The sequence below is a fragment of the Labrus bergylta genome, chromosome 21, assembly GCF_963930695.1.
Source record: "Labrus bergylta chromosome 21, fLabBer1.1, whole genome shotgun sequence".
NCBI lineage: Eukaryota > Metazoa > Chordata > Actinopteri > Labriformes > Labridae > Labrus > Labrus bergylta.
In genome coordinates this window covers 2,580,587-2,608,482 of record NC_089215.1, presented here as the reverse complement: position 1 = coordinate 2,608,482, position 27,896 = coordinate 2,580,587, and the positions used below count along the sequence as shown (strand labels likewise).

The following is a 27,896-nucleotide window of genomic DNA, read 5'->3' as shown; positions in this document are numbered from 1 at the left end:
TAAATACATTATTAATTTTCATATAAAAACACTGTAAAAATAATTCATGTTATCGTTAATGTCTTTTATTGATATTTGTTGTATTTGTTTACTGTATATATTGTTATCATTTGTTGCTGCTTTGGCAACATAGATAGTTGATCTGTCATGCCAATAAAGCTCATTTGAATTGAATTGAAATTAATTAAATAATTCAACATTTAAAATTCAAAAATAAATATTTATATTTTACAGATTCTTGATAAAAATTTAGATTATAATTTAAAGATTTATCTTATGCAAACCGGTCAAAATTAAACAATTAAAGAAGTGTAGGTTGGTCGTGAAATCGTTGCTTTTATTCATACTAACATGCTTATTCTAATGTTATGACGATTTTGAGCATTATTTAAAACTGCTGGTAGCCTATAGAAATGATAACTGTCAAAAGAAAATTAGACAAACAAATCCTGAAGACACATCTTCGTTCACCATTTAACCTTTGGGTTTTGTATCTTTCCAAAATGCTGTAATTATATTTCTGTCTTTGTAGAGAAGACTTTTGAAACTGAATCTAGATATTAATTTATTTAACATTGTCACAGTAATTTTAGGTAAAACAGGTTTTTAACAAAAACAGCAACATGTTTGCTGACATTGATAAATATTTACTTCGAATCAGTCATTTTATTCTTGTTTTTATTCTTGTATTTTAATTCATTCTGTAGGTATTTTTGTTTTCGGAAATGAAAAATAAAACGATTTCCCATACACCATTCCGGCTTTTATTTTGGAGTGCACCTACACGACATCCGCTGATAATGAAGCAAACTTTATGCAGCCGCATTGCACGTGCGGAATTTCATGTGAGGATCCCAAACACAACCGGTCAGGAGGGTTTAGCTCATGTTGAAGGTTAAATAAAGAATGTGAATGAACAGTGAAGTCAGCGGACACCATATTCCTGGATTATTGGACTTTTTAAAGGGGTTTAAACAGGACTTCCTGTGACTGCTGCCCTTCTTAGAGCCTCTGGATTACTCCCAACTGTTTCATTATGTGGGTTTTCAGCATGTCACATCAACACAGGTTGCTTCTTGTTAGTAGAAGTTTCCAACAGCCTGCATTAGTCTCTCAGTTCGCCTCTTACCATGTGACAGCTGCTCGTTTGAACCCAGAGGACAGCAGCAGCAGAATCAAACCTGTGGTGAAGAGAGGGCGCAAAGTGTCTGATGGATGGCAGGATCGTGAGAGGCCTTTCCAACAAAGACAGTGGAAAAATGAGAGCACAGTGCTGCAAAAGCCCAGTCAGAGGATGGGAGACGACCGCAGGGTGTCATCTGAACTCAGGAAGTTGTGTCTGGAGGATTTCCCCTCCGAGAGGGAGAGGCCGGTGAGGCAGAAGTCAACAGTGGACTCCAAATCAGAGGACTTTGAGGTTGTTTTTGGCATCTCCCCCTGTCTCTTGGCTCTCACTCAGGGCAGGCGGAAAGCTCGTAAGCTGTTTGTTAAAGATGGGGAGGCCTCTCACCGGGCCTCTGTGTTGAAGGTTTGTGAGGAGGCTCATAAGTCAGGAGTTCAGGTGCACCGGGTCAGCAAGAGGGATCTGGACAAGATGTGTGAAGGGCGGGTGCATCAGGGAGTGTGTCTGCAGGCCAGCCCTTTGAGATTTCTCACTGAAAAAAACACAGATTCTGCAGCTAACATCAAACACAACACCCCTCCTCTGTGGCTCATCCTGGAGGGCATTCAAGACCCGATGAACCTGGGCGCCATCCTGCGCTCTTCTTACTTCCTCGGGGTGGACCGAGTGGCCAGCAGCCTTCACAACAGCTGTCCTTTATCTCCAGTGGTCAGCAAGGCCAGCTCGGGCGTCATGGAGGCGATGGGGGTGTATGGATACAAAAACCTGGAGGAGATGCTGAAGTCGAAGGCGACGCAGGGTTGGGAGGTGGTCGGCACAGTCGGCGCTGACGCGGGGGAGTCCGAGGTCCCTGTCACAAAGTGTTCAGACTTTAAGATGACTAAGCCCACGCTGTTGCTGATGGGGGGCGAGGGGGAAGGACTGTCTAAGGATCTTCTCTCACTGTGCCACACCCTCCTCACCATCCCGCCTGGCAGGGACCTTTTCCCCGGTGTAGAGTCTCTAAACGTCTCGGTAGCTGCAGGAATCCTGCTGCACTCTCTGATGTTCTCCAGGAGGTCCAAACGATGATGACCAAACACCCATGGGAACTGTTTTTGTGCAAGGACTCACATGTTGATGTTAAAAAAACAGAACAGTTCACTGCCATCTTGCAAAGTTTCTTTAAAAGATGAGGCCTGTGAGGTTCTTATTTTCCTGTGAATGTAGAACAAGAAGCAAATATATGGAGTATGGTTTGTGCATTAAAGCTTGATATGTACAGTTTTTTGTCCTCTATAACTCTGTTGCACTGAACCAGTGGTCCTCAACTGGTCGAGTCTCAGGACCCACTAACAACTCCTTCATGAACAATCAAGACCCAAATATCTGATATTTTTCCGACCAATCAGATTTATCTAAAATTGCTCAGTTTGGACCTCAGAGGTCGTGTGACAGAACAAAGAAATTGAACATAAACATGTTTAAAAAAAAGTGCAGAAAGCTGCTCTGCGACCCACTTAAGGGTCCCGACCCACCAGTTTAGAACCACTGCACTAAACGACACGGTCCTTTATCACCATGACCACACAAGCTGAACTTTCATTTGACTTGATCCCACACACACACCATGCTCTCTCCCTCAAATAGTCACTAAAGCAACAACTGTGTATTAATCTGCTGCTGAAAATAGTCCCCAACAAATGCTCCATTTACTCCAAATAAGTGCTCACTAAAAACAACACGGCCGATCTATTAAGGGGAACTAATGTGTCCATTTGAGCTTGTTCAACAAAGTTTATGTAGATCATTTCTAACACCTCACATTTCCTCTAAGATAGTAAAGGCGTTTGACTGAGTGCCACAAATAGAATACAGATGTGTCAAACGTTTTGTCACACAGACCGGACATTTGGTCACCTACAAGGATGTATAACCAGTAAAAGAAAATCACAACAACACTAGATTCATCCTCTGAATTTTTCCTCTGGTACTTACTTTTTTGTATGTTTTTTTCCACATCTCCTGTGTTGTTTTTTTAGAGAAATAAATTGAAGAGAAAAAAAAACAGATTTATTTTTTTAAATAAACTTATACTTGATTCAAATGACTCTGGTATGTTTTTTCTTTTCTCATCAATGTCTTGTTTACTGTTTTGGGTATAGATAAATGTCAAATAGATTTCTTGTAATTGAGGACCTTTGCACTCAGCATTCGAATAATCCTGCTTGTTTCTCTTCATGTTCAGTCTCCGCAGTGTCCAAATGTATCTGGACAAATAAAAATGGCAACTTCTCATTTCAAATCAATGCTCGGTAATATTCCTGCTGTATTTGTCTCAATTCAGATTGCAGTCTTTCCAGCTAATTATTCATTAGCAAAATCATTTTTGGATATTTCTCTCCATTATCTATACCCCTTGTTCCCGTTCTATGTCGTGCAATTTTAGGATTGAAATCTGTGCACTTTGTGCACTTCTGCATGTTTGCTTATGTATCATGCATTTGCACTTTTTTACGTTCCCTGTATTGTCTGTGCTTTATTAAGTGTATCTCTCTTGGTCTACACTTACAAAGAAGGTAACCTGAACCCAGTGGTGCTGCTTGTCAACAGGCAAGAAAGGTAACTGCTTGGGGGCCCCTAGGTCTGATGAACAGCAGTGGCTCAGAATGTGCAAAGTTTGCAATGACAGAAACCTCCCTAAGTTGGCCCCATCTGACAACCCTCACTCTGTCAAGCTTTGCATGCATTGAAGCTGTGAAAACCTACATTAGTAGATTACAGGCACCAGAGGAAAATGTTCTCCATATGGATATATATATATATATAGATAGATAGATACTTTATTGATCCCGAGGGAAATTCAAAACATCCAGTAGCAGGTTACAAAGACGTACATGACATGAAACATTTGTTACAAATTAAACCGCAAAACAGACCCCCCCCCCCATACATATATATTAACCTGAAAAAAGATTTAAAGAATACCCCTAGATGAATCAAACTTAAACTGTGCAGTTAAAAATAGACTTATACAAGAAATGTACATAACCCGTGCAGGGATAAAAAATATATGTGACATTTAAACAAGAACCTAAAAACAGTTGAGGAAGAAATCTGTAATTATACCTGAATATAAAAAAATAAAAAAGTGTTGACCTTCTGAAGTTGTGTTGTTTATATATGTACAGCATGTTTTAAAAAAAGCAGATAGTGCAGAGTTATCAAAAACAGACATTAAATACCAGGCAGTGCAAACATTAAATTAAAGGTGCTATTTAAGGAATTGAGGTAATCATTAAAGTGTTCAACTAGAGGCTGACTCTTGGGACAGCTGTGCAGATGGGAAGTGGAAAAATACATTTTGACAATAAGAGAAATGTGAATTTGACGGACAGTTAAAAAAAGGTTCACATTTCGCTGTCTTTTGTTGGTGTCAGATCATTTATGAGATAATGGTGAGGAATGCTGGTCGCTGTGACTTCAGAATCGCCACTGCCTCAAAGTCAAAAGTCAAAGTCAACTTTAGTGTCAATTTCAAAATATGCCAGATGTACAGTGGAATCAAAATTGCGTTTGTCTCCGTCTCACAGTGCAATACAACCAAAATAAGATAAATAAAATAAGGTAAAATAAGATAAATAAAATAAGGTAAAATAAGATAAATAAAATAAAGTAAAATAAGATAGAATAAAATAAGGTAAAATAAGATAAATAAAATAAGGTAAAATAAGATAGAATAAAATAAGGTAAAATAGATAAATAAAATAAGTAAAATAGATAAAATAAGATAAAATAAAATAAGGTAAAATAGATCAAATAAAATAAGGTAAAATAAGATAAAATAAAATAAGGTAAAATAAGATAAATAAAATAAGGTAAAATAGATCAAATAAAATAAGGTAAAATAAGATAAAATAAAATAAGGTAAAATAGATAAAATAAAATAAGGTAAAATAGATCATATAAAATAAGGTAAAATAGATAAAATAGAATAAGTAAAATCGATAAAATAAAATAAGGTAAAATAGATTAAATAAAATAAAGTAAAATAGATTAAATAAAATAAGGTAAAATAAGATAAAATAAAATAAGGTAAAATAGATCAAATGAAATAAGGTAAAATAAGATGTACAAAACAAAATGGTAAATAAAATGAAATTTAAAGAAAAAGTAAACTTGAAATGTGCAATATGTGCAATGTGCAGTAAACTGAGTGTACTTTTGAATAGATAGCTTCAGAGTTATTAGTCCAGAGTTATTGGGGTTCAAACTGAAATACAGTGTCCACATACTCTCTAACTGCATAAACTAGACAGAAATGTCTTCCCCAGCTTGTCTCTGTGCAAGGGTGTTTATGACAGACCATAAAAACAAAACAGCTGATTTGTCTGGAAAGCTGACAAAATATGACGGGAGAAGAAAAAAAACACCCTCTTTCCACACGGTGGCAGCATTACACGAGCCGAGCTGCCAACCAACCAGTTTGGCGACTGAGGAAGAAGAGTGGCGCACACAATGCACTGCACGGCTGACAAGGGTTGTGTCTCCCTGATTTTCACGATAAATTTCCAATTCAGTGGAAACTTGTGAAGGTGCAGCAGCGGGGCCGCTTCTGGTTCTCTCCTCGCGTGTTTACACTCTGGATTTAAGTGATTTAACACATCTTTGACTGGAAACGTCGACGAGGGGGTCCAACTTAATCCTAAACAGTGGATTACATTACACAGTGAAGGCTGCATGAAGGAGCTGCCCAGCCCGACGGGGGCTTGGCCGACACCCTCGTTAATGGAAATCGACACCGAGGCTTTCATATTTGGGCCTTGATTTTTTTTTCTTTATGATGGAAGAGGAACCACAGAAGAGATTTGAGTAAATAACTCGAGGTGACGTTGTTATATCCGAGATGGTTGCTAAAAATCGTCCGTTTTGTTTCCGCTTCCTTTAACTGAAAGCTCTTCGCTCTGGTTGCTAACAGCTGGATCGGCTACCTGCTAGCTAGCCGGAGTGCTAACGTTACGTCTTTCTTTTGACGCGATGCGAATTCAACCATTACACTCGGCCGTCAACAACTCGCCTGGTGGTGTTACGAAATAAACTGCTCCGCTAGCCTGTGCGTATCGGTTAGCGTCATTTTGCCACAGTCTTTACAACCACATTTTGAAGAATATAGTTGTATTCTTTCGGTTGCATTCTTGGGAATATACTGTGCTGTAATGAGTTAGCTGTGTACAAGCTAACCAAACGGCTACACCTGACCTATGAGCTAAGCATTAGCACCCGACTCGTCAAACTCAGAGCAGACAGCTCACTTTACTCGTCAGATTGAGCTTTATTTATACAAACTGTCAATTATAGTATTCATAATTTAACAATAGCTCCCATGAAATCAAAGCATAACGGTGTGATAATGTCGGATATGTCGCCGTGCTAACAAGCTAACAAGCTAACCGTATAATTTCGCTAACAGGCAAATAAATTTGTCAGCGTGTGCAAATTTTTTTTTTTTTTTTTTTTTTTTTTTTTACGAAATCCTGAAAAGCAAGAATTTGTTTTGCTCAATGCCAACAGTAGCTTTGTTTTTATTTTGAAAATCAACCAAAAAGTCTCGTCGTCCTGCTTTGTCTGTAACACAAACATCCTTGTCCTTTTTTTTTTGTTTACATGCGTAGAACTTGTGTCAGTTGGGATTTCTTGCTAGCACGCGAATGTTAGCCGTCTTTGCTAGCACGCGAATGTTAGCCGTCTTTGCTAGCACGCGAATGTTAGCCGTTTTGCTAGCACGCGAATGCTAACCCGTCTGCGGGACACAATCTGCTCTGACATCCGTGAGCGGTCCGTGGGTGTTTTAAATTCCGGCGTGGATCTGGGTTTTCCTTCAGATTAAGTGAAATGACTCTAAAATTTCGCCGAAAGAAAGGCACTGATGCCAAGAGACTGTTGTCACAGGACGGTAAATAATAGCCACTGGTTCCATTAACGCCATTTTAACTGGGAGGGCCCTGCCTGTGTTGGTGTTGGTGTTGGTGGTGGGGGTTTGTACTACTTCCCACCTGAACCGGGGACTTGAACAAAGTGCCTTTTTGGCCCTCAGTGGAGTTACAAAAGGAAGTGTGGTGTGAACATGGAGGGCCCGAGCAGGAGCACCGGATTCAGGCAGAGCCGACGGTCCCGGTCACAGCGCGACAGGGAGCGGCGGAGGAGGAGAGTGGACCTGGCGGTGGAGAGGGCCACATCCCTGTCCTCAGGCTCCGACCGGGATCAGGCGTGTGGGACTAAAGGTGTGCTGGGACCTGGGGGGAGAGAGTGCCGGCCCGGGTTTGGGAGACACAGGCCTCCACGACGGAGGAAGAGAGAGTCCGTGTCCTGCGAGGAAGACATCATCGATGGCTTTGCTATCTCAAGCTTCATCAGCCTAGAGGCTCTGGAGGTACGTTTCCTTTATTTTGACAGCCAATCATCAGCTGTCAAACATCAAACATGAGTGGTTATGCAAGCTTGTATAAACAGAGGAAAAGGCAGGTTTATTTAAACGGCACATTTCAACAACAAGGAAGTTCAAAGTGCTTCACACAAGACATCAAAAGCATCACAACAAATAGAATAGAATAGAATGACTATTGATCCCAAACTGGGAGATTGTGGCGTTACAGCAGCAGGTTGTCCAAACACATAATATTAGCAAAAAACACATTAGCAAATTTAAACATAATATAATGTTAAATACAAAGTAAATAAGCACTAAAACTAAGAATGTGAATATATACAACCAGGATTTAACTAAGCATTACTAGTCTCAAATAGGAAGATTAAATGTAAATGCGCAAGAACAGAGTTGTAAATAGACAGTATTGACATAAGTTAAAGTGCATGAGTGTAGATATATTACAAGCAGAAACTATTCAATATAACGGCGAGTAGACAGACAAATGAAGTGAACAAGGGAAAGGAAGAGAAGGGAAGAAAACGCATTCAACGAGAATAAAATAGAATAGAATTACTTTATTGATCCCAAACTGGGAGATTGTGGCGTTACAGCAGCAGGTTATCAAACACACAATACGAGCAAAGAACTCAATATTAGCAAATTTAAACATAATATAATGTTAAATACAAAGTAAATAAGCACTAAAAATATCAAAACTAAGAATGGGAATATATACAACCAGGATTTAACTAAGCATTACTAGTCTAAAATATGAAAGATTAAATGTAAATGTGCAAAAACAAAGTTGTAAATAGACAGTATTGACATAAGTTAAAGTGCATGAGTGTAGACATAATATAAGCAGAAACTATTCAATATAACGGCGAGTAGACAGACAAATGAAGTGAACAAGGGAAGGGAAGAAAACGCATTCAAAGAGGGCATTTAAAAAATCATTCAAACCTTGACAATGAACGAGAAGAAGAAATTAAGACGGCTAAAGTGATGCAATAAGATGCACTTAAGTATCCCCTTGGGGAAGTTTGTCTTGGACTTGAAGTGCTGCATAGTAAATAGCAGTTTTAATAGATAAAAACAAGAAACAAACACAATTTACATGTAAACAGGAAAAGCACATAACAATGCAAACGTAAAAACAACAACATATATTGCACTTCACTCATATTGTGCAAGATCGGCATAAAACACAACCTAAGGAGACAAAAGATAAGTAGATATAAGGCCACAGCGAGACCCAGACAGCCTTCAGAAAAATTAATCAGAATTTTGATCGACTCAAGTTTTTAAGAACAATTCAGTTTTCATTGGGGGTCTCTGTATCGTCTGTCAGATCGTAAAAGCTCATACTCAGAGAGGAGGATGTGGGTCGGACAACACTAACAGGGAAAAGGCTATAAAGGGAAATAACTTATTACAAACAAAATGAATGAAAGGCAGCTGTACACAGGTGAGTCTTCAGGCTAATGAATTGCCTCTTTATTATTCCTCTCCATCATTTTTAAACAACAGGCGTCCCGGATGACTGTCTTTGATCGTTGTTCTGCTTACTTCTCTGAATCAAATCATGCCTTCCTTCATCTAGATGTGCACAATGAACTCCTCAACCCCTGACACTGTTCCTAGCTCGGAGAAAGCGATCCTCTCAGGCCAAACCCCAAGGCATCCCTCTGATGGGTTCTGGAGAGGCCTTAATTATTCATGTTTCTAATTCTGTGAGCTGTTGATGAGCTGCCAAACGGCTTTTCAGAAAATTAAATTCCACTTAAAAGCAATAATGTGACATCAGAGATCTCGTTTATGACGTACGGTTGTCTACCCATCAAAGTGGGACGTTAGACTACTTTAGAGCTTATAAACATCACACGTCCATTTTTTCCTCAGAAGTCACAATTCTCAATCTGATGAAGAGGAAATGATTAAATATCAATTAATAGTCTGTCAGGATAGGTCTGATGGGATTGTGTTGATTGCTACATAATGTCAGGAATTAGTTTTGAATCTGCTTCATTAATGAACAGTTCCTCTGCTCCCTCTGCTAAAGTGAATTTACAGTTAAAATGAACCACAGAACCACACTGTAGAGTAGTGTGCGCCCCATGTACGGAGGCTGTAGTCCTCCTGGCCGGTGGTATGGGTTCGAATCCGTCCTGTGGCTCCTTTCTCGCATGTCATTCCCCACTCTCTCTCTCTGATTTCTGACTTTATCCACCGTCCTGTCTCTCTCATAGAAGCATAAAAAAAGCCCCAAAATAAATCTTTAAAAAAAAGTTAACCACTGAAGACCATGGGTCAGGGTTAGAGGTTTCTAGAAATGAGAAAATAATGAACATAAAAACAAAATATTAGTGTTAACAGTTGGATTATAGTAATTTAGCAACAATGGACTGCAGTCATCATTTATGATTCATGAGCAAACTAGCAGTTCAATCAATCACACAGACACGTTTACCTGCACTTAAAAGCTGAGTTTTTTAGTTTTTATTCAAAATGCAAGTCGATAAGCAAGCTGCTGTATTTTTCATTATTTAGTAATAGACTGCACGTTCTCAGGTGTGCACGATTACAGGAACTTACCATGAAAAATAAATCCAAACTCTGTGGCACACTGAAAATAACTTTACTGTATTTTATTGTGATTAACATGTTTCACCTGAAGCTTCCTCAGGTTCACCCAGCACAGATTTTTTTGTGTGAAAATAGATTATTTTAAATGATCCGACAAAATTTAGGCTGCGATTAACTTTTATTTTCATTGTAGATTAATCTGTTGATGATTCTCTCGGTAAATCAATGAGCCGAAAAAAATATCCTTCAGCATTTCGCAGGAAGTAAAACACAAAAACATTCATAAATAGAGGAGCAAAGAAACCAGAAATTAATCACGTTTAAGAAGCTGCAATCAGAGAAATCCGTTTGAGAAATTACTCAAATTTTACTCTCTAAATTAGTTTCTGATTAATGATTAATGCATCACAGCTCTAAATTCATCCATGCATGATGACGATATGTGTGGCAGTTTAGAGACTACATATCCCCTTTAAATGCTTTTAAAATGATAAAGCAACTGGATTTAAAATTAAACAGATAAAAAGAGGAATATAGGTAGCAGCTGTGCAATGTAATTTCCAAAAAGGTTTATTTTATTTCTCCTTTAGAAATGTATTTATTTGGATGTTAAGTCTCTCTTGGTACAAGCAATCAGTTTCTCCTTATTGGTTAACGCACCTTCTGTTCTTCAGGACTCTCATGGGGATTGAAAAAAAAACATTTGGTACCCTTCGTGTTTCTGCACATGAAACACCGGTGTCCAACCTTTTTATAGCTTCAGGACAAAGCAACACCTCATCATCCCCGACTGGTCATGTCTTTGAGCAGTTTGACTTAACAGGGATTTTCTCTTTCTTTATAGTCTAATAAATTCTTGTGTGGCCTGAAGAGGTTAATATTCAAATATCTTACTGGCAGTTTTTTTTTCTTGTGGATATTTGTCAGAGATGTTTTCGTTCAACTCTTTGCCCGTCTTAAGGCTAGCCCTCATATTTGTTGACAAGGTGGATAAACTATGAAGATCAAATAATATGCAACATGTCTCCCTCTCTCTTATTGAGTCTTCACACAGACAATTGTAGAAATAGCCTGATGCAGGATGCTGTATCGCATTATGTCATACCTGTTTCTATTTTTGCGATCACTCAGTGCAGAAATGAGCTCTATCAGGACATTAATGGGCATGTAGCTCGCCTGTGGTCTTTGCCCTGAAGGAAACACATTCATGCTTACTGGTAGATGCTTAAACACTGCTAATTTGGTTTCTTCTTCCTCTTTTATCAGATGGACTGCTCTCTGAAGCCCAGTCAGCGCCCCGACATGCCGGGAAGGAGGAACAAGGGGAAGAGGGGGCCGGAGGAGAACGGCGGAGGGCCACTGTCCGAGCCGGAGGAAGTAGCCCCGCACAGCCACTCCAGCAGCAAGAGCAGAAATAAAAGAAGAAGGATAGAGGTAAACACACGACTCCACCGGGTGCTTTTGTGTTGTGGTTGGTTCATCTCGTCATGCGAGACGGATCAGCTAATTCTAAATCAAATACACATTGTTTACGTTTTGGTCGTGCTGCTCACCTGTACATCCTAACCTCGTCAAACCGGTTTTAAACACACATCATGCAGAGTTGTTTATGTTAAACGAGCTCTGCAAGGTCAGTCCTTACAACCAGGAAGAAGACGATGTAATAGGGTTGTCATCATTTTCATTATAGTAAAATCCAAATTAAACGACACATTTGAACACTTATGTTTTCATCTAAAAAGTTGGCTGTGTCTCACACACCGGTGCGGCCAATATATCTGTATAAAATGCTAAAACACGCGCAGTCATTACCACGAGGGCACCCACTGCACATGACCTGACGTGATCTGAAAATTCATCCCCAGTCGTTGTGTATTGCAAGGTGATTGTACGCTGTGCCGGCATACATAGCGACTCATACATTTAAAGCAAATGGTGGCATATTGTTCCGTAAACAAACCCTGTGGAGCTCTCTTCTGATTGATAGTGTTCTATATTCAAGTTAACGAGTGACCTGCGGAGTCGGTGCTAGACTTCCCTGAACACAACAGAAATCATCATGCAGGAAGAAAATTTTAACCTTTTTTTCTTTCTGGGAAACCCCGCAAAAACTGAACAGCGTCTTATGTACCGGTGCAGTAACATCCTTTACGATACCACTGGGTTTGAAACGATACAATCTGCATGATTTTGATGATAAAAGTATCTGAAAAGTACCTGAAAAGTACCCAGGTTGTAAAAAAAAATCTACAGATCTTCAGTCATGTTTTTATCCAAAAGCTGCTGCGAGGACAAGAGAGCATTGTCTAAAGACTGTGGCAATGTTTTGGTCCTAAAAGTTGTGCAATCTAGACCGTGTGCAGGAGTTTTTTTGCTATTTATTTGAATCCAAACTACCCAATATCGGGTGCTCAGGACTTTGTTCTTTTTACTCCCATGGTATCGATAAAAAGATTAGATGTTTTTTAGAAAGGGCGTTTCTCCCCTCGTTGGACCGGACAGCTGATGAGAGACAGGACATTTTGGGGGATTAGAGAGTAGGGGATGACATGCAGCAAAGGGCCGAGATCGGATTTGAGCCCAAGGCCTTCTTCGACGAGGTCTATAGCTTCTGTACATGGGGCATGAGACACAAACGCTAGTCCACCTGCGCCCCAAAATGATACGCTGTTGTGATTTTTATCAGCATCTTATGAGTTCAAAATTGTGGTTTAGTGACAACCCTGTTATGTAAACATAATCCACACAATCATAGTTTAACTTCTGTACATTTCATTATTTTTTTAAGCTAATATTATATTTTATTTTTTCCAGGGACATCCTTTGGAGACCGGCTACATTGTGAGTGTTTCGTACATTGAAGTAAACATGATGATGTTATTTCCTGCAACATGGTGTAACACTCGTGCAGACTGCTTTGAACCTGTTTATCACCTGAAATGTTCCGATAGATGAAAATGATAACGCTGATTTTTCCTTTTGTCTCTTTTTAGTGTGACACTGAGAGTGACACAGGAGACAAGGTGTGTACTGCTGGCTTTGTTATCTTTCTGACATTAATGTCTGGATTAACTTTGTTTTGATTTCTTGGTTAAAAAAACAATCAATGTTCTTGAATAGTTTGGGTGCTATAATAGAATGTAAAACATGATGCAATCTAAGTGCGCTGTAAGAAATAGCTTCTTGCTTCAGTTGAGTAGAGATTAAACCAAACCTTGTTTTTCTCTCCATCTAGGCTTCCGACAACGACATGGACCCGGTTTTCACAGTCAGTACGAGGAAAGGTATGACTTCCTGTTTTTCTATGTTTGGATCCAAACAGAAATGTACTGAAGTGAATCAAATTCTGAAGTTCTTGTGTTTTAGTTTTGCAGATTTTTGTACATTTTCTGCATGTATGGAAAAAAAGCAGAATACACAGCATATCCACACACAACAAGCTGCAAAGTAATGTCACATATAACATGACAGATCCTTAAGCAGCTGCTTGTTTACTTGTTGAGTTAAAGTGAAACGACCACGTCAGATTGACAGCCGCTCTGCTGCTGAACACCAGAGTTGTTAACAGGTCATCAAAACCGGGAAATAGTCGGCCTCAAGTTGCTATAAGCAGCCAAAAAGTAAATACAGATGATGGTTGTAAATGTCAAATTTAAGCAATAACTATTTTGATGCCTAAGGCCCCGTGTCCACCGAGGGCAGAGAAGCGCCCGCTGTGCGCTCAGGAGCTCTTGCATGAAGCATCCGTCCTGTCTCTATGACAACAGTCTGTTGACAAAGGCTGCTGTACGACCAACACGGCGTTGTTACTTTCTACTGCATGTTTATTTATTTTTTTACATTGTTTATTTCCCGTTCAGACACGGGCCGGATGTGGATCCATAGTCTGCAAAAATACGGGGAATATCACACATTTGGAAAAGAGCGCTAGTGCCGTCAACAGCGTCCTAAGGCCCTAAAAAAACTTTTTTTTAATGACTGGAAATTACAGGCAAACTCCTGCACACTGTGTACATTTCACAAATGCATCTGCAACATTTCTGCACCTCAACCTCCTCTGCTCTTTGTCTGATTGTTAGAGACGTAAACGTAACCGTTGCATTTCTCTGAGGAAATAGGAAACTTACATTTTTTGCAAACCTTTGAATTTGACTGGGCTGAAGCTGCTCTCTCGCTTTTGCTGATGACAACTTTTGGTTAAAAAAGATGGTGTGACAAAAACAAACAACACTAATGTTTACATGGAGAAACAGACAGGAGAAATGCCAAACTACATTTTGCTCCATTTGGAGTAAACATAGCGTCTCTGTCTGTCTGCACCTTAATGTTCAGGAAGTCAAAAACACTATCTGTTGTCCTCCTCTTCACAGTTGTGGAGCCTGCTCCCGCCAACATGGGCACATCTATGGGCAAAAGCTGCCCGCCTCTGCAGGCCCGTTGTGGCAGCGTCTCCCGGTTGATGGTGACTCCGCGGGTGTCTGGCCTGGAGCGAAGCCAGGAGAAAAACCTGGAGTCGCATTTCCCCGAGCCTCTCTCTCTTTCTACCTCTTCTGCCCCCTTCGGCCTGCCTTCCCACTCCCCGGTCACAGCCTCAGGCACCGTCCCCCGGTCCGGACCCTTCAACGGCAATGGCAGCCGCCACAACGGCAGCCCCCCGCTCTCCAAACCCAAACCCTTCCTCACATTGCCCGGACGATCTCACTCCATCTACAACAACAGGTATGAACACTTTATGAACCACCTGAGTTTGTTTTGTTTCATATAAATGTGGACATGATTCTTGACACACAAACGCCTTTTTTATTTTTATTTTTTAGGAGCAGCACCCCCGTCAAACCTCCATCTTCATCTATCGCGTCTTCCTCATCCTCCATGCGCCCTCCAACGCCCTCCACCAGTGTGTCGCTGCCCTACATCAGGGGCTCAGGATCCTCAGGGCCCCTCAGGCCGCCATCCCGAGCCAGCTCAGGGGCGCTGTTCACGTCTTCACCGGGCCTGCCTCCCCCTCCTCCTCTGCTGCAGGGACCTTCTCACTCCAACGCAGCAGGTGCGATAAACACAAACCGCTCTTTTCACTCCTGCCTCAGACTTTTGTTGGTGATACAATGACTAACATGTTACTGAAATTAACCTAACCCAGACTTCCTCTGGCCGATGTGTCAGTTTGTCTGGGCTGTGGAGGAAGTTGTATATTGATGAAATTGTCTCAGGATTGCATTTAAGACTCTTACTGTAGGTGCAGACTGGAGAGGGAGCACCTTAGATAATTTTATGTTTTTGTGTGTGTGTGTGTGTGTGTCTGTAAAAAGAACAGCTGGGCCTTCTAATAATCTCACACAGGACCATGAGAACATGTTTGGCTGACATTGACGATTAACTTTTTGAAATTTTGATTGGTTAGCCCATGTGATGAATATGGATATTGATCAGTTTACATTTCTTTCATCCCTAATATTAAGTGTTAAAGGCAGAAGCTAATAATAACAATAATAACGTTCTTATATATGGCGGCTGTGGCTCAGTTGGTAGAGTCGGTTGTCTCTTAACAGGAAGGTCAAGGGGTTCGATCCCCAGCTCCTGCAGCCACATGTCCGATGCGTCTTTAGGCAAGACACTTAAGTTGCTCCAGATGCTTTGTCGACTTTGTATGAATGTGCATGAATAGGGTTAGTTCCTTCTGATGGTCTCTTTACACAACAGCCTCTACCATCAGGAAGTGAATGTGGAGGTGTGACCTGAGGTGTTAAAGTGCTTTTAGTAATCAGAAGACTAGAAAAGAAATAAACAAGCTCAAGTCCATTCACTATATTTAGAACCGTTTTAAAAGTCAAAGCTAGAAATGTCTTCACAAAGGCAGCAAAAAGAAAACATGCAGGTCATAAGATTATAAGCAAAGATGAGGATAAATACAATTTATTGAAGATACATTTCTTTTAAGTACGAGTAAGATTCAAGTGAAAGCAGACGCCTGTAAAAGATTAAAAGACAAGCTGTATCATCACAGCCCCACTCAGAGACTACGACCCAGCAGGGTGATGGTGCAAGATAGTGTTCACAAGAAGTAAATCTACAAAAAAAACACACCACCGAACAAAACAAAAAGGGAAGCCAGAGAGTGTGAGAGACATTTGACCTTAAACTGTCCTTTTATGTTGTACTAAACAGCCAGTCTGTGGTACGACACTGATGTGAACGTTTCCTTTTCAACGCCTTCTCTCCTTTACTTTGATGCCCTCTGCTATAGAACAAGAAATATTACGTCAAAACTTAAACTCCCACTTCTTGAATTCACAAGAGCGCGAGGGCAGACGCAGCGTCCCCGGGGCTGAAAACAACTCGTCGGCTGCAGGACGCTCCACTCCCGGCGGTCCGTCGGCATCGAGCTCCACGGCGGGTTCGTCAGGCCGGACGTCTCAGAACCAGCCGAGCATGCCGCAGCTGGCCTTCCAGTTCCATCAGCACAACCACCAGCACCAGCACACGCACACGCACCAACACTTCACGCCCTTCCTGCACCCCACGGCCACCGCACCGCCTCTGGTGAGACGATTTCCCCGCTGTTACTGCTGAACATCTGTGCTGTATTTGAAAATTCCTGTGCGGCTGAAATGTGGATGATTGTCGTGTTTTAACCCACGCACTGCTTTTGTTTTTTTTAGTTTGATAAATATCCAGGCAAAATGGACGGACTGTACCGACACCCTGTGAGTACTTCTGTAATCTTGATCTGATTATACAGCTGATTAAATAGTAAAAAAGAAGGGATCAGAATATATTTAATCTCTCTTTATAGGATCTTAAACAGCTGAAAATATTCTATTAGAAGTATGAAATGTTCAGTTAAATTGTTCAGTTGGATTCTGACAAGGCGTCTGTGTGTCTTGGCAGTTCTTCCCTCAGTACCCTCCGCCCTCAGTGCCGAGTATCCAGCCTGTGATTCCTCCCACCGGGCCTTTCAGCTCCTTGCAAGGAGCATTTCAGCCAAAGGTGAGAAACACTCTCCGTGCAACTTTTGTGTTAATTACTCCTGGGTGTCCACTACACCTCATGGGGGGTTGGAATCTCACATTACCTGCCTGACTGAGTGTTAATTTCGTCACCCACACCGAGAAGTACAGCTGATGAAAATACGAGACGCGTTTGATAACCATTAGGATTAACCACGGGGTGTCAACAGGCGCTGGAGGAGCTCTTACGCTGTCACAGCAGGGGAGCATCAAGAGCTGAGCAGCGACTCCAGCTTTGTGTGTTTCCCAAATTCTGACGCTGTTTTAACTTAGTTTTGATGACTGCAGCTTTGGCAAAATAATCAAAATGTGCATCTCTAAATAAAAGGGAATAAAGGATGAAACCCTTTAGTCATAAAATCACTCAAACTACCTGCCAAGCTTGACCGGTCCTATTCAGACTGCTTTTTCAAGCCGCAATATTTACGCCCCTGAGACCTTTATCCTTCAATGTGGAGGCGTAAAAGAGGGGGACCGTCTTCAGTAACAGAGGCGTTACACCAGCGATGTAGCGCAGCCCTGTGTGTGCGTGCATGTCGGACCGCAGCAACTTTTTCATTATTCTAGGAACGTTTGGAATCCTCTTTTCTTTTTCTTTTTTCATTCCGCCCTGCAGAAACGATGAACTATTTTAGTTCCTTGAACCGCGTTTAGAGGAACCTTTTTAGCTCCTGCCTCAAAGTAGGTACCCTGGCGGTGAGAATGCAGACAGAAAAAAAAGATCCCCATGGTATGAAGTTCTCAGGGAACTCCTTAGTGGATAGTTTGGTCCCAAAACACGTCATGTGGAGCTCCCACTGTGCCTGTGAATTCACAGACTTGGTACACCGATATTACGCCGCCGCAGAATCAACATGAAAGTACAGAGACGTGATGACGGTTGAGCAAAGTTACAACTCTTTAAATCCATGTAAAAATAATGAATGACAAAAATTGAGCAAACACAGCAATCAAATCAATTTCACAACATGACAAACAGCTTGTCTGCGTTTATAATTAGTTCTTAATAATTTTGGTGTGAACAAATCTTGTGATGGAGTGGCAACAGTCTGACCTGATAGCTTTCCACGTTTCCCTTTAAACTTCTATTAAAAGAAACGTAGCATGTTTCAAAGATTTCAGCTTTTACCTTTGAGGCGTGATGATGTTGATTATGTGTCTCGGCTCTCCGCTTCTGATCAGGTCATTAAAAATGCATTTGGAAAACTAACTGTAATCAAGGCAAGAGCTGGCACTCTGCTCTTCCAGTGTCGGTTACACAGTATGATCATGACCCAACATGTGGCGCTAAGAAGAAGAGTAACATCAGATGTGAATCAGCTGTAGATCAGTAGGGTTGTGTCTGATGGTGCTGTGTGTGTGACAGCCTCTTGTCCCTCAGGGAACGGGTCCAGATATATCCGCACGACTCGGGGTTGTGCCTCACCACCTGCAGCCCAAAGACCCACGGGTGAGTTAAACATGCGCACCTCCAAAACATGAACGTTTGCATCATTCCTCGTCAGATGTTTTCCTATAGAACTGTTTAGATGTCACCAGCCAGCTGAAGGTTAGGATGTGCTACAACACGGGCCTCGTCAGAGCAGCACAGAGTAAAGAGTGCAGAACTGTTCCTGAGAACTGTTGATTAAAAGTGGTCTGACACTTGTGTTCTCTCGTAGCTAACTGATCCATTTGGGACATCGTTGAAAGTCAGTAATGTAAGCACCAAACAGCTGTTTATATTTTGAATCCCTTTGGCTCCTTAAAACCTTCAGCCTGTTTTTTACTTTCTCACTGCTTCACTCACTCTTTGCACTAATCTCACTTGTAATCCCGACTGCTACTGATCTATGATCTCTGCCCCCCTTGCACACCCAGTTAGACATCAGACCCAGAAACTACCGCCATGTAGAATCTGTGGTTTAAAAATGTCTCCTGCTGTTAGTTTTTTCTTGTTTCCCTGCAATTTTTTTCTCACTTTTTTTTTTTTTTTTTTTTTTTTGTACTTAAATCCAAACAAAAAGCTTGACAAGGAAACTTCTTTTCCAGAAGGATGAGTAAACTCTTGTGTAGAAGCTAGGTCAGATATCTCTGTACAAGAAGAAGAACATCTGACTCTGTGTGCAAAAGGCTTCAAAGTTGCACATGGCGAGATTCACTGAACGACTTAGTAAACCCCTGTGATCTTCTTTCTGTGCAGAAACCAGGAAAATGGTGCGCTATGCATGTTTATGTGGCCTGGATGATTCTAAGCCATCAGAAAAAAGTCAAGGTATGTGCCTCTTAGTTATTAAACGGCGATATAGAGAGAGAAGAAAGCGGTTGTAATCAATACATTTAATCAGGGGGAAAAAAGAGAGAGGTTTGAAGTGGAAGTGCCGTGTCCCCCCCGAATGCCGTAAATTGTTCTCCTCTTGTCTTTTTAGCTGATGCAGGCTGATCCTCACAAGTTGGACTTCCGTAGTGACCTGCTGTCTCGTTTTCCTGGAGCTGGAGGTCTCGGTCCCATGGGGCCCATCGGAGGAGGACTGCCTCCCACTCACGACCTGACCAGACCTCCCAGTCTGTTCTCAGCTACAGGTTTATGTCTGGACACTTTCTTTCCACTCATGTTTAGTATTCAGAATGTGAATGTATTCTTGATTTGATCAAACTTTTAAAAAGACTTCCCACTTGTGTTCAAGCTGACTGGGATGTTTTGTCCCCCCTCGATTTGTCTTTAATGTATTTTAAACGTTGCATTCAATGCCGGCATAGTGGGGTTTGCTTTGTTCTTGTACAATGTTTTTGGGGCTTTCATGCCTTTATTCAGAGGGAAGGACAGTGGATAGAGAAGAATCTGGGATTAGAGCGAGTGGGGGATGAAGTTTGTCAAATCACTGAGAGTCAGAGTAGAGCGTGAACCGGCCTTTTTCCGGGAGTATAACCTCTCTACATGGGCTGCACATTGTAAACCGCTAAGCTATCTGACGCCCTTTTGGTTCAGATTCTAATTGTGTTCTTTTAAAACATCATAAGTGTCGTACAAATAAGTATCAACAGGAGCGGCGCAAGGTTTCACAGGATGAAGATGAAGCGTGTCGGTAGATCTGCTGTGCATTTGATTTTGATTCCTGATGACATTTTTTATTTATTTAACCACTACTTCTCTCCCTCAGGGCCAGTCAATCCGTCCTCGGCTCCCTTCATCTCTCCATCGGCGCCGCACTCCTCCTTCCTCGCACCGGCTGCACACTTGGGTGAGAGAGAGCTTCAAAAAGGGGGGACATGGAAATGTCACTCATGCATCACAACCGATCTGTGTCGCTGCGTTTCCCTGCAGACTGCAGATTTCACTTTGATGTACACCATTCATAAATTAAATCCCTCTTGGTTTAATCTTTTATAGCCGTTATGAAAGATGTAACTCCAGCTGCAGTTGTGATGATGTTATCAAAGAGTGTTTCTGTTAAGAACTGGCTCAAAGTAAGCGACAAAGAAAAAGGTATCACACATGAAACAAGCTTTAAAGGAAGTACTTTTCTTATAAACTAAAGTTAAAACATCTTAATGTTATGCCGCGTCTAGGGCAGTGGTTCTCAATTCGTCTAGCCTCAGGACCCTCCACCAAATCGCGACCCAAATTTGTGATGGTTTTTCAACCAATCAGATTTATTTTACTGACAAATTGAGCGGTTTGGACCTCAGTCGGTACAAAACATGTGACAGAAGCAAGAAACTGAACAAAAACAAACATGATTAAAAAGCGCTTCACATGCTTTTCTATACAAGTTTTTTTTCTAGGCACGCATTCACGACCCACCTCTGGGTCACGACCCACCAGTTGAGAACCACTGGTCTAGTGGAAGCCAAGGCACAACATGAACAAAGACCCAAATCCCTCATTTCCCAAGCAGCAGAATGTGGTTTATTTTGAGGAATTAGATAATACACAAGGATACGGACAATTTGAATAACTAAGGATAAGGGTGATCGGTGTCCAAACGTAAACAAAACCGAGGCCAACTTGGTGAAACGAGCTAATCTCAAGACAACCAACTCACCGCCCTAACCAACCAAAAAATGATAAACAAGGTTAAAGTAGTAAACGATTCACCCCCTTCTAACACAAAATCGACTAAGAACAGATCTCTGCAGCATACGATTGGTAGCAGGAAATTGATTGGCCAATCAGCTCCTGGGACTGACACGACTATTTACATAAAAAGGGAAACAACACAGACTGTAATACACCTTACGGCTCACAGACGTAACAATAATTATGTAAGTCTGAGTGTTGTGAAGTGCAAACCAAACCAGCTGGTGGAGGCCTGAGAGGAAGAGAGGAGGAACAGCTGAGGCCTGGTTTACCTCACCGGCTCTGCCTATTGGCTGCTGAGCCAAAAAGTTATGCTGCATTCAGATGCTCCTCAGATGGTCCCAGTTTCTGAGTTGGGAAGTCGTTCTTACTCTAACTTCAGTGTGTTCTCGGGCTGTCATTTTGGAAAGTCTGAATGTTGTAACGACAGGAAAAAAAAAAACCAGCGGGGAAGCCGTGAAGAAGAAGCATGAATGTCTCTGTTTTGGGTTCTATTCGAGCAAGAAGTCGGTGTGCTAAACGTGAATTAATAAAAGAGTATCTTAGCATTAACAAAAAACACCTTTTGTCCCCAAAGCGATGATGAATATGACGTCAAGTTGGGAAGTCGGGCTTCAGAGTTGTTCAGACTTCAACAGGTGTTCATGTGCACTTTCCAACTTGGAAACTCGTTTTACTGATGTGTCGGTCACCACATGAACGCAGGTTTAAAACCAAAAACAAACCACATTCTGACTGGCTTTAGCCGAGCTTTTACCCTGTGTTGTAAGTTTAACACATGAATGTTTGTCTGACGCAGTATTAATGATTTGTGACTACGTTTTGTTTAGATCCGTACGGCCGATCGCCGCCCTTTACTCCACTGGGAGCCCTCGGTTCTGGTGCCTTCGGAGGACTCGGCAGCCCAACACTGGGTCAGTCTTACACTATGTGTTGTCTTGAAACACAAAGCTCAAAGTTTGAGATTTCATTCAGCCTGTCTTCATGCGATCAGTTACATGTTGATAGAGACAGCGGCTGTTGGATATATCACGTCTCTTCCAATCAGAGCCACTAAATTAGAAAGCAATGCATTCTCATAATGTGCAGGCTCTACTAAACAGAAGGATACCTGAGATTTTTTATTGTTCATGCACAAGTTGTTTGGTTTCCTGAACACCGAGCCCTTCTGACTTTCACTCCAGAGCAGCACAAACATGTCGACGTTGGCTTAGTCTGCTTTTCTCCTCTTTCAGCTCCAACTCAGCTATCACTGAGAGATGCGTGTCGATTGGCTGTTTAGGGCGCCGGGCTTTGTCGTTGATAAACAAGTTCAGGATTTAATGCATTAATTTGAGTCGCTCTGCAGACTGGAAACTGTTCAAATCAAAGTCCAATAAGAGAGCATGTTTCAGGGGGTTTGTTGGGAGTTCATTTGTGTCGAAACAACTTAACCGAGCTCGGGCAGATTGTTCATTACACTGCACAGTGCTAAACCTCATCAGCTACAAAAAGGGATTTAGCATGGACCAACTTGTTTTGGATCAAGACTCCCTTTGTGTAACAGAAGTTGTTTATTCAAATACAAAGCATGTTAAGATTTAAAATATGAACTTGTATCACAGAGGAAAAGTTTTTCCTGCTACTTTTATCATACCCAACATGATGATATGATCCCTAACATAAGCCTGATGTAAAGTTGGTCTAAAGTTCAACATTCGGCGATGGAAGTTTTGTAAAAATGATCAAAATTATATTCAGGAACGTGAAAATCGGAGGTTTAAAGATAGAAATGTGTCCCAATCTGTGAAACATCTTTTGCATTTCGTTGTTTTCTTACAATGAAAAAATATTTTTCTTCCACAGCCAACTCTGTGTTTGGTCCTAAAGATCCATCGCCCAATGTCGTCGGAGGTCTGCCCACCCCCAATCACCATCACGACCCGTGGAACCGTCTACACGGCGGCCCGTCCGGCTTCCACGCGGGCCCGAGCTGGGCTAAAGGCGCGGACAAGCGGGACGAGAGGGATCGCGGGAAGGACGGAGAGAGGAGAGATATTCCCCACATCAAGGATGAAAAAGACAGGTATGGAAATCAGCTGGATGGTTGTAACGTGACACCTCACAACGACATTAAAAAGGTCATAAATGAAACACAAAATGAACTGAAACGTCTGAGAGGACGAGGGGGGGGAAAAGCCAGGGAGGATAAAGTTGGCAGCCAATAGTGCTGAAGTGCATCAATTTATATTTCAGAAATAAAAACACAAGATTTTAGGGTTAGGGTTAGGAAAAAGAAAAAAAGGGCTGATGGTGTATTCAATTTCATCTCATAAATCAGAAATTCTGAGTTTGCGGTCTGATACATCATGTTCGTTTATAAAAATGTTCTGATATTGGGCGCGGTTGTGCTCATATATTTATCGAGCGACAATTAAACAGACCAATCATTAGAAAGATAAGATAATTTTTTATTTATCCCACAACAGGGAACATTTACATTGTTACAGCAGCAAAGGTTGCAAACAAAAAGTGAACACTGAACAATTTAAATAAAAATAAAAAATGTACAAAAAAATAGATTTGAAAATAAATACACACAAGCCCTGCCAGAACATGTTTTGGTTTCATGTGAACATAAGCACAATATAACCTTTTATATATATAAATATTTTAGAACTTTTTTTGTTTACTCTAAAAACACATTGGCCTTTTAGTGATGCTGACATCAGGAACACTTGTTTGACTTCCTGTTATGTAACTATTGTGCGCAGTAGTCATTTAGTATGAAAACTCGTCATTTTCTAACTTTTTTTGTTTGTGTTTTTTTATTTTTTGCAGAGACAATATGCTGTACGGCCGACAACCTGTGAGAATGTCTCCGGTCGCCCCCTCCTTCAAGCCCCGCAGTAGCACCCCGGTCTCCCACATTAACGGCCACAGCAGTTCCCTGGGAGGGAGCGGCGGACCCATCGAGGACCTGACGCGCAGCCTCAACAGAGACCGCGAGCGAGACCGAGAAGGGGACAAGAGGCTAATGCAGACGGTGTCCTCCTCGCGGGGGCTTCCTCTCGGCTCTGCGTCTTTAGTAGCAGACAGGGACAGGCCGCGGTCTTCCTCATCCTCTGTCCTCACCACTCCCCCGCCCTCCAACCGCTCGGCCCTGTCTCCCCTGGACCTTTACCCCCGCTCCCTCGCCTCCACGGCACACAACCACCACAACGATTCGTCGCACTCGCTAAGAGACAACAACAGCCTCCCATCTTCCTCGGCGGCTTCCGCCTCAGTCACCTCTTTGTCTCAGGCCAAGAAGTCTGACCGGACTACAACGCCCGTCTCCAAACCTCCCCTCCTCCTCCCGCCTGTTAAAGTCAAAGAGGAGCGGAAGGAGGAGCCGGAGCACATCCCCATCACCCTGCCTCCCCCGGCTCCCAACCACAGCTTCGAACGCCCCAACAGCCACCCGCACCACCCGAGATCTGGCACCCCTTCCTCCTCTTTATCGCTGACTCCCACTCCGGGTGTTCCTCTCATGCAACACGCGCCCAACCCGCCTCCTCATCAACACCATCAACACCTCTCCCTGCTGGACCGTTCTCGAGCCATCGAGGCGTATCTGGGGAGCCAAGCAGGAGCTGCAGGGTTGATCATGGGTCCAGGAGGGGAACGTTTCGCCCATGGTCCGGGCCAGGGGCCGTCGCAGGGTCCTCACAGCTTCACCTGGGACCCCTGGAGGGAGCTAGCAGCTCAGCAGCAACATCAGCACCGCAGGGAGGCTTTGGCACTTCGTACAGACCCTCACCTCGCCCTGCGCTCTGATCCACATTTGGCCCGGTTGCTCCAGCATCAGCGCCTTCTGGAGGCGGAGAGGGCTGCGGCTGTAGCGGCGGCCAACTCTCACCACCCTCAGACATCTACCTCTAATGCTTCCTCCTCCGTCGTCCGCCAGGAGTTCGGATTAATGGCTCACCACTTTGAACGGCCTCACCACCTCGGACCTCCGGGAGGCGGGCTGATCGACGAGGAGCAGCGCGCCCAGATCCTGAGGGAAGACTTTGAGCGGGCCCGTTACTTCGGGATGCACCCGCATCACCCCGCGGGCGCCCACCTGTCGGGCCCCTCTCACGCTGCTACTGCCGCTCACCTGGAGCAGCTCCACCCCGGCCTTCTCTCCCACTCCCTCCAACACGGAGCCTCCCAGCACCACGCCGGCCTCTACGCCCGCCTCGGCCATCTGAACCATCACCACGTGCCCAACGGCATCCTGGCAAAGACCCCCGCGGGCTTGGTGGGGGCTCTGTCGATGGGGGCGCCGCCTCCACTTATTCCGTCCATCACCAGCCGCTCGTCCACGCCTCCGCGCAGCTCTCGACTCGGAGGACCGGCTGATCTGGCTCTGTACGGCGCCCACAAAGACGGGGAGTCCAGATAGTACAGGGACAACACTGGAGGAGATGAAGGGAAATGTCAGGATCACCGTGCTGCTCTCAACCTGCCCCCCTTTTCCTCTTGCTGACTAATAAGCCCCTCCCAGTTACACAACAAACCAGGTCAAGTCCCCCTCTGAACAGGGCGGACACAAAGCGACTGGAGGTGACGTTAGGGAGGGAAATGCAAGACTTGGAACATGCGCAATGGTTCTATCAGTGCAATTGAAAGGTACATGGTTTCTGTGCATCCTTGGTGTATTTTTTTATTTTGTACTGGCTGTTGGTTACTAAAGTAGTCAATTTCAGAAGCTGTATGAAGAGGCAGAGGACAGATTTGTTTTCATTTGTCAGGTGAAGTTTGATCCATGCTCCTCAGCAAAGCTCCAGGTGGATTGGAAATGACTTCCAGAGAGGGATGTACACTGTGAAAACAAAACAAGGCAAGGGGTTCATCCTGGGATATGTTCAGCCCTATTCTGCATAAATCAACCCTCTTGGAAAAAAACGGTGGTAAAGTGGGGTTTTCTGTTTCTGTCTTTATGTCTTTTTGTCATTGTGAAAAGACAAGATTACTGATGAGACCATTTTTTTTACTGAAGATTGGTAAGCATCGCACCTCAGTTTCCTGCTTTACCCAAAAATCCCAAACCCCCAAAAACCCCTACAAAGCTTCACTGATGAGATTCAACCCCTTTTTGCTCGTTTTTTTTTTTTGTTTTTGTTTTGTTAAAAATGATGAATGGCAAAATGAACTGTGCTACGCTGTGTGAGTGAACACAGTATTTTAGAGCTTCCTGTTACTGTTTTCCCAGTCTCCTCTTGACTATATATGTGCAGGACCAGATTATAGTAGTCTAGAGAAATTGCCTTTGTAATTATTATTCTTAACATTAATTATCTTCTATAATAATAAATATATTCACTGTTATGTTATTTGTCTTTGTTTCGGGTATCAACCAGTACTCTCTTCCCAGGTAGTAAATCTGTTTCAGATCATGCAAAAGGCTCGCTTCACGGAGACTTTGTAACGCTTGTGAACATGAAGCCGCATCCATTGCAACCCCCCCCCCCCCTCCCCCCCCCGGGCCTCTTCAAGGATCTCATCTATGACTGTTCAGTGCTGAGAGGAAGGTTTGCCTGTGTGTCATTGGTTGTGTGTTATATCCATTTGGGACTTTGGGAGCCCTGTACATTGAACTGTTGAAGTTGTTTCATCAACTAAAGTAAGTTATATACATGGATAAGTGGGACATCTGCTGAGGAACTGAAAAAAATATATGTACTTGTGTCAAAGGACAATTAGACAGTGGGTATCCTGAGAGGGAAAAGACTGGGTCGATTATTTTAATATGACCATTTTATACCTTTCAAACCCCTCCCCTAGAGACCACAAAGATTAATTATTAAATGAATTGTTGTTTACTCTGTTGTGTGAGTCTTTTGTTCTCTTTCTTGTTCAATCAGCACAACATATTTGTTTTGGGAAAAATACTTTCTTACTTGAAACACCAATCTGTAAAATACACTGAAAAAAAAGAAACATTGGGAATATACTGACACATTAAATCGTTTACTTTGGGGGTGCTGGTGGCCTAGTGGTCGGTGCACGGAGGCTAGAGTCCTGCAGACAAGCAGCCTGTGTTCAAATAAGACCTGTGGCTCCTTTATCGCATGTTATTCCCCACTGTCTATGATTTACACTCTATCTACTGTCCTCTCTCTACAATAAAGGCATAAAAAAGCCTAAAGTTATATCTTCTAAATGATTTATTTGTTGGACCTACTGTCCAATGATCATAAGAAAAAATATTCTGACCAAGCAGTGAATTTCTTTTTTTTCAATGAAAATTTCAGATAAAGGTTTTTATGAATAAATTAATGTCCCTGCTAGATTTTAAGAGACATTCTGGCAAATTTCAATTACCTTTAAGGTTAAAAAAGTACATTTTATATTCACAAAAATACTATAAGAACATTTTAATCATCTTGCATATAAATAATCTTATGATAGGATAATAAAAGCAGGGTTTCCAGTTACGTCATAGGCTTAAATGGTAAGTTTTGCACATCTCCATGTATGAAAGATCCTGTTCTCTTTTATTATAAATATATTTTAGCGGAGTTTTACGGGTTATATATTTATTCTGAGCTGTGTGGAAAGATGTACAATACAGCCGCAATATAATTATTAAAGCGATGATCAAAACATGTTTAAATTAATCGGTTATATTGCACTATTTAATCAGACGGGGCTCTAAAGAAATCACTACAATCCGGAGTATCAACATTTTAAGTGGCGCGCTCA

General features: G+C 42.2%; 2 protein-coding genes across 10 annotated transcripts; both read left to right on the top strand.

Moving 5' to 3' along the window:
* The first annotated feature begins 814 nt into the window (after nucleotides 1–814).
* mrm1 (mitochondrial rRNA methyltransferase 1 homolog (S. cerevisiae)) lies at nucleotides 815–3,209 on the top strand. The gene has a single exon (XM_020649834.3). It carries the CDS (start codon nucleotides 1,037–1,039, stop codon nucleotides 2,192–2,194), a length of 1,158 nt encoding a protein of 385 aa, XP_020505490.2. The 5' UTR covers nucleotides 815–1,036; the 3' UTR covers nucleotides 2,195–3,209.
* Nucleotides 3,210–5,603: 2,394 nt separating this feature from the next.
* fbrs (fibrosin) lies at nucleotides 5,604–27,013 on the top strand. Of its 9 annotated transcripts, none has more exons than XM_020649798.3 (18): nucleotides 5,604–7,532; nucleotides 11,382–11,549; nucleotides 12,930–12,956; nucleotides 13,109–13,138; nucleotides 13,351–13,399; nucleotides 14,486–14,834; nucleotides 14,933–15,162; nucleotides 16,360–16,655; nucleotides 16,775–16,819; nucleotides 17,004–17,102; nucleotides 18,504–18,572; nucleotides 18,784–18,822; nucleotides 19,305–19,376; nucleotides 19,531–19,690; nucleotides 20,263–20,343; nucleotides 22,013–22,096; nucleotides 23,028–23,247; nucleotides 24,003–27,013. In XM_020649798.3, the coding sequence occupies exons 1-18, from the start codon at nucleotides 7,227–7,229 to the stop codon at nucleotides 25,591–25,593; spliced, it is 3,915 nt and encodes a 1,304-aa protein (XP_020505454.2). In that variant the 5' UTR covers nucleotides 5,604–7,226; the 3' UTR covers nucleotides 25,594–27,013. The 9 variants fall into 9 exon arrangements, with proteins under 9 accessions (XP_020505454.2, XP_065805581.1, XP_020505458.2 ...); XM_020649800.3 differs by having other exon boundaries at nucleotides 5,605–7,532; nucleotides 16,411–16,655; nucleotides 18,489–18,572; XM_020649797.3 differs by having other exon boundaries at nucleotides 5,605–7,532; nucleotides 18,489–18,572; nucleotides 19,531–19,684.
* Nucleotides 27,014–27,896: the final 883 nt, after the last annotated feature.

What these genes read in the sequence shown, in the direction of transcription:
- mrm1 (XM_020649834.3), top strand. Translation starts at nt 1,037, where the DNA reads ATGTGGGTTTTCAGCATGTCACATCAACACAGGTTGCTTCTTGTTAGT.
- fbrs (XM_020649796.3), top strand. Translation starts at nt 7,227, where the DNA reads ATGGAGGGCCCGAGCAGGAGCACCGGATTCAGGCAGAGCCGACGGTCC. An exon ending in CATCGTTGAAAGTCAGTAAT is followed by an intron (nt 18,823 to 19,304) that starts GTAAGCACCAAA and finishes CTTTCTGTGCAG; the next exon opens with AAACCAGGAAAATGGTGCGC. An exon ending in ATCAAGGATGAAAAAGACAG is followed by an intron (nt 23,248 to 24,002) that starts GTATGGAAATCA and finishes TATTTTTTGCAG; the next exon opens with AGACAATATGCTGTACGGCC.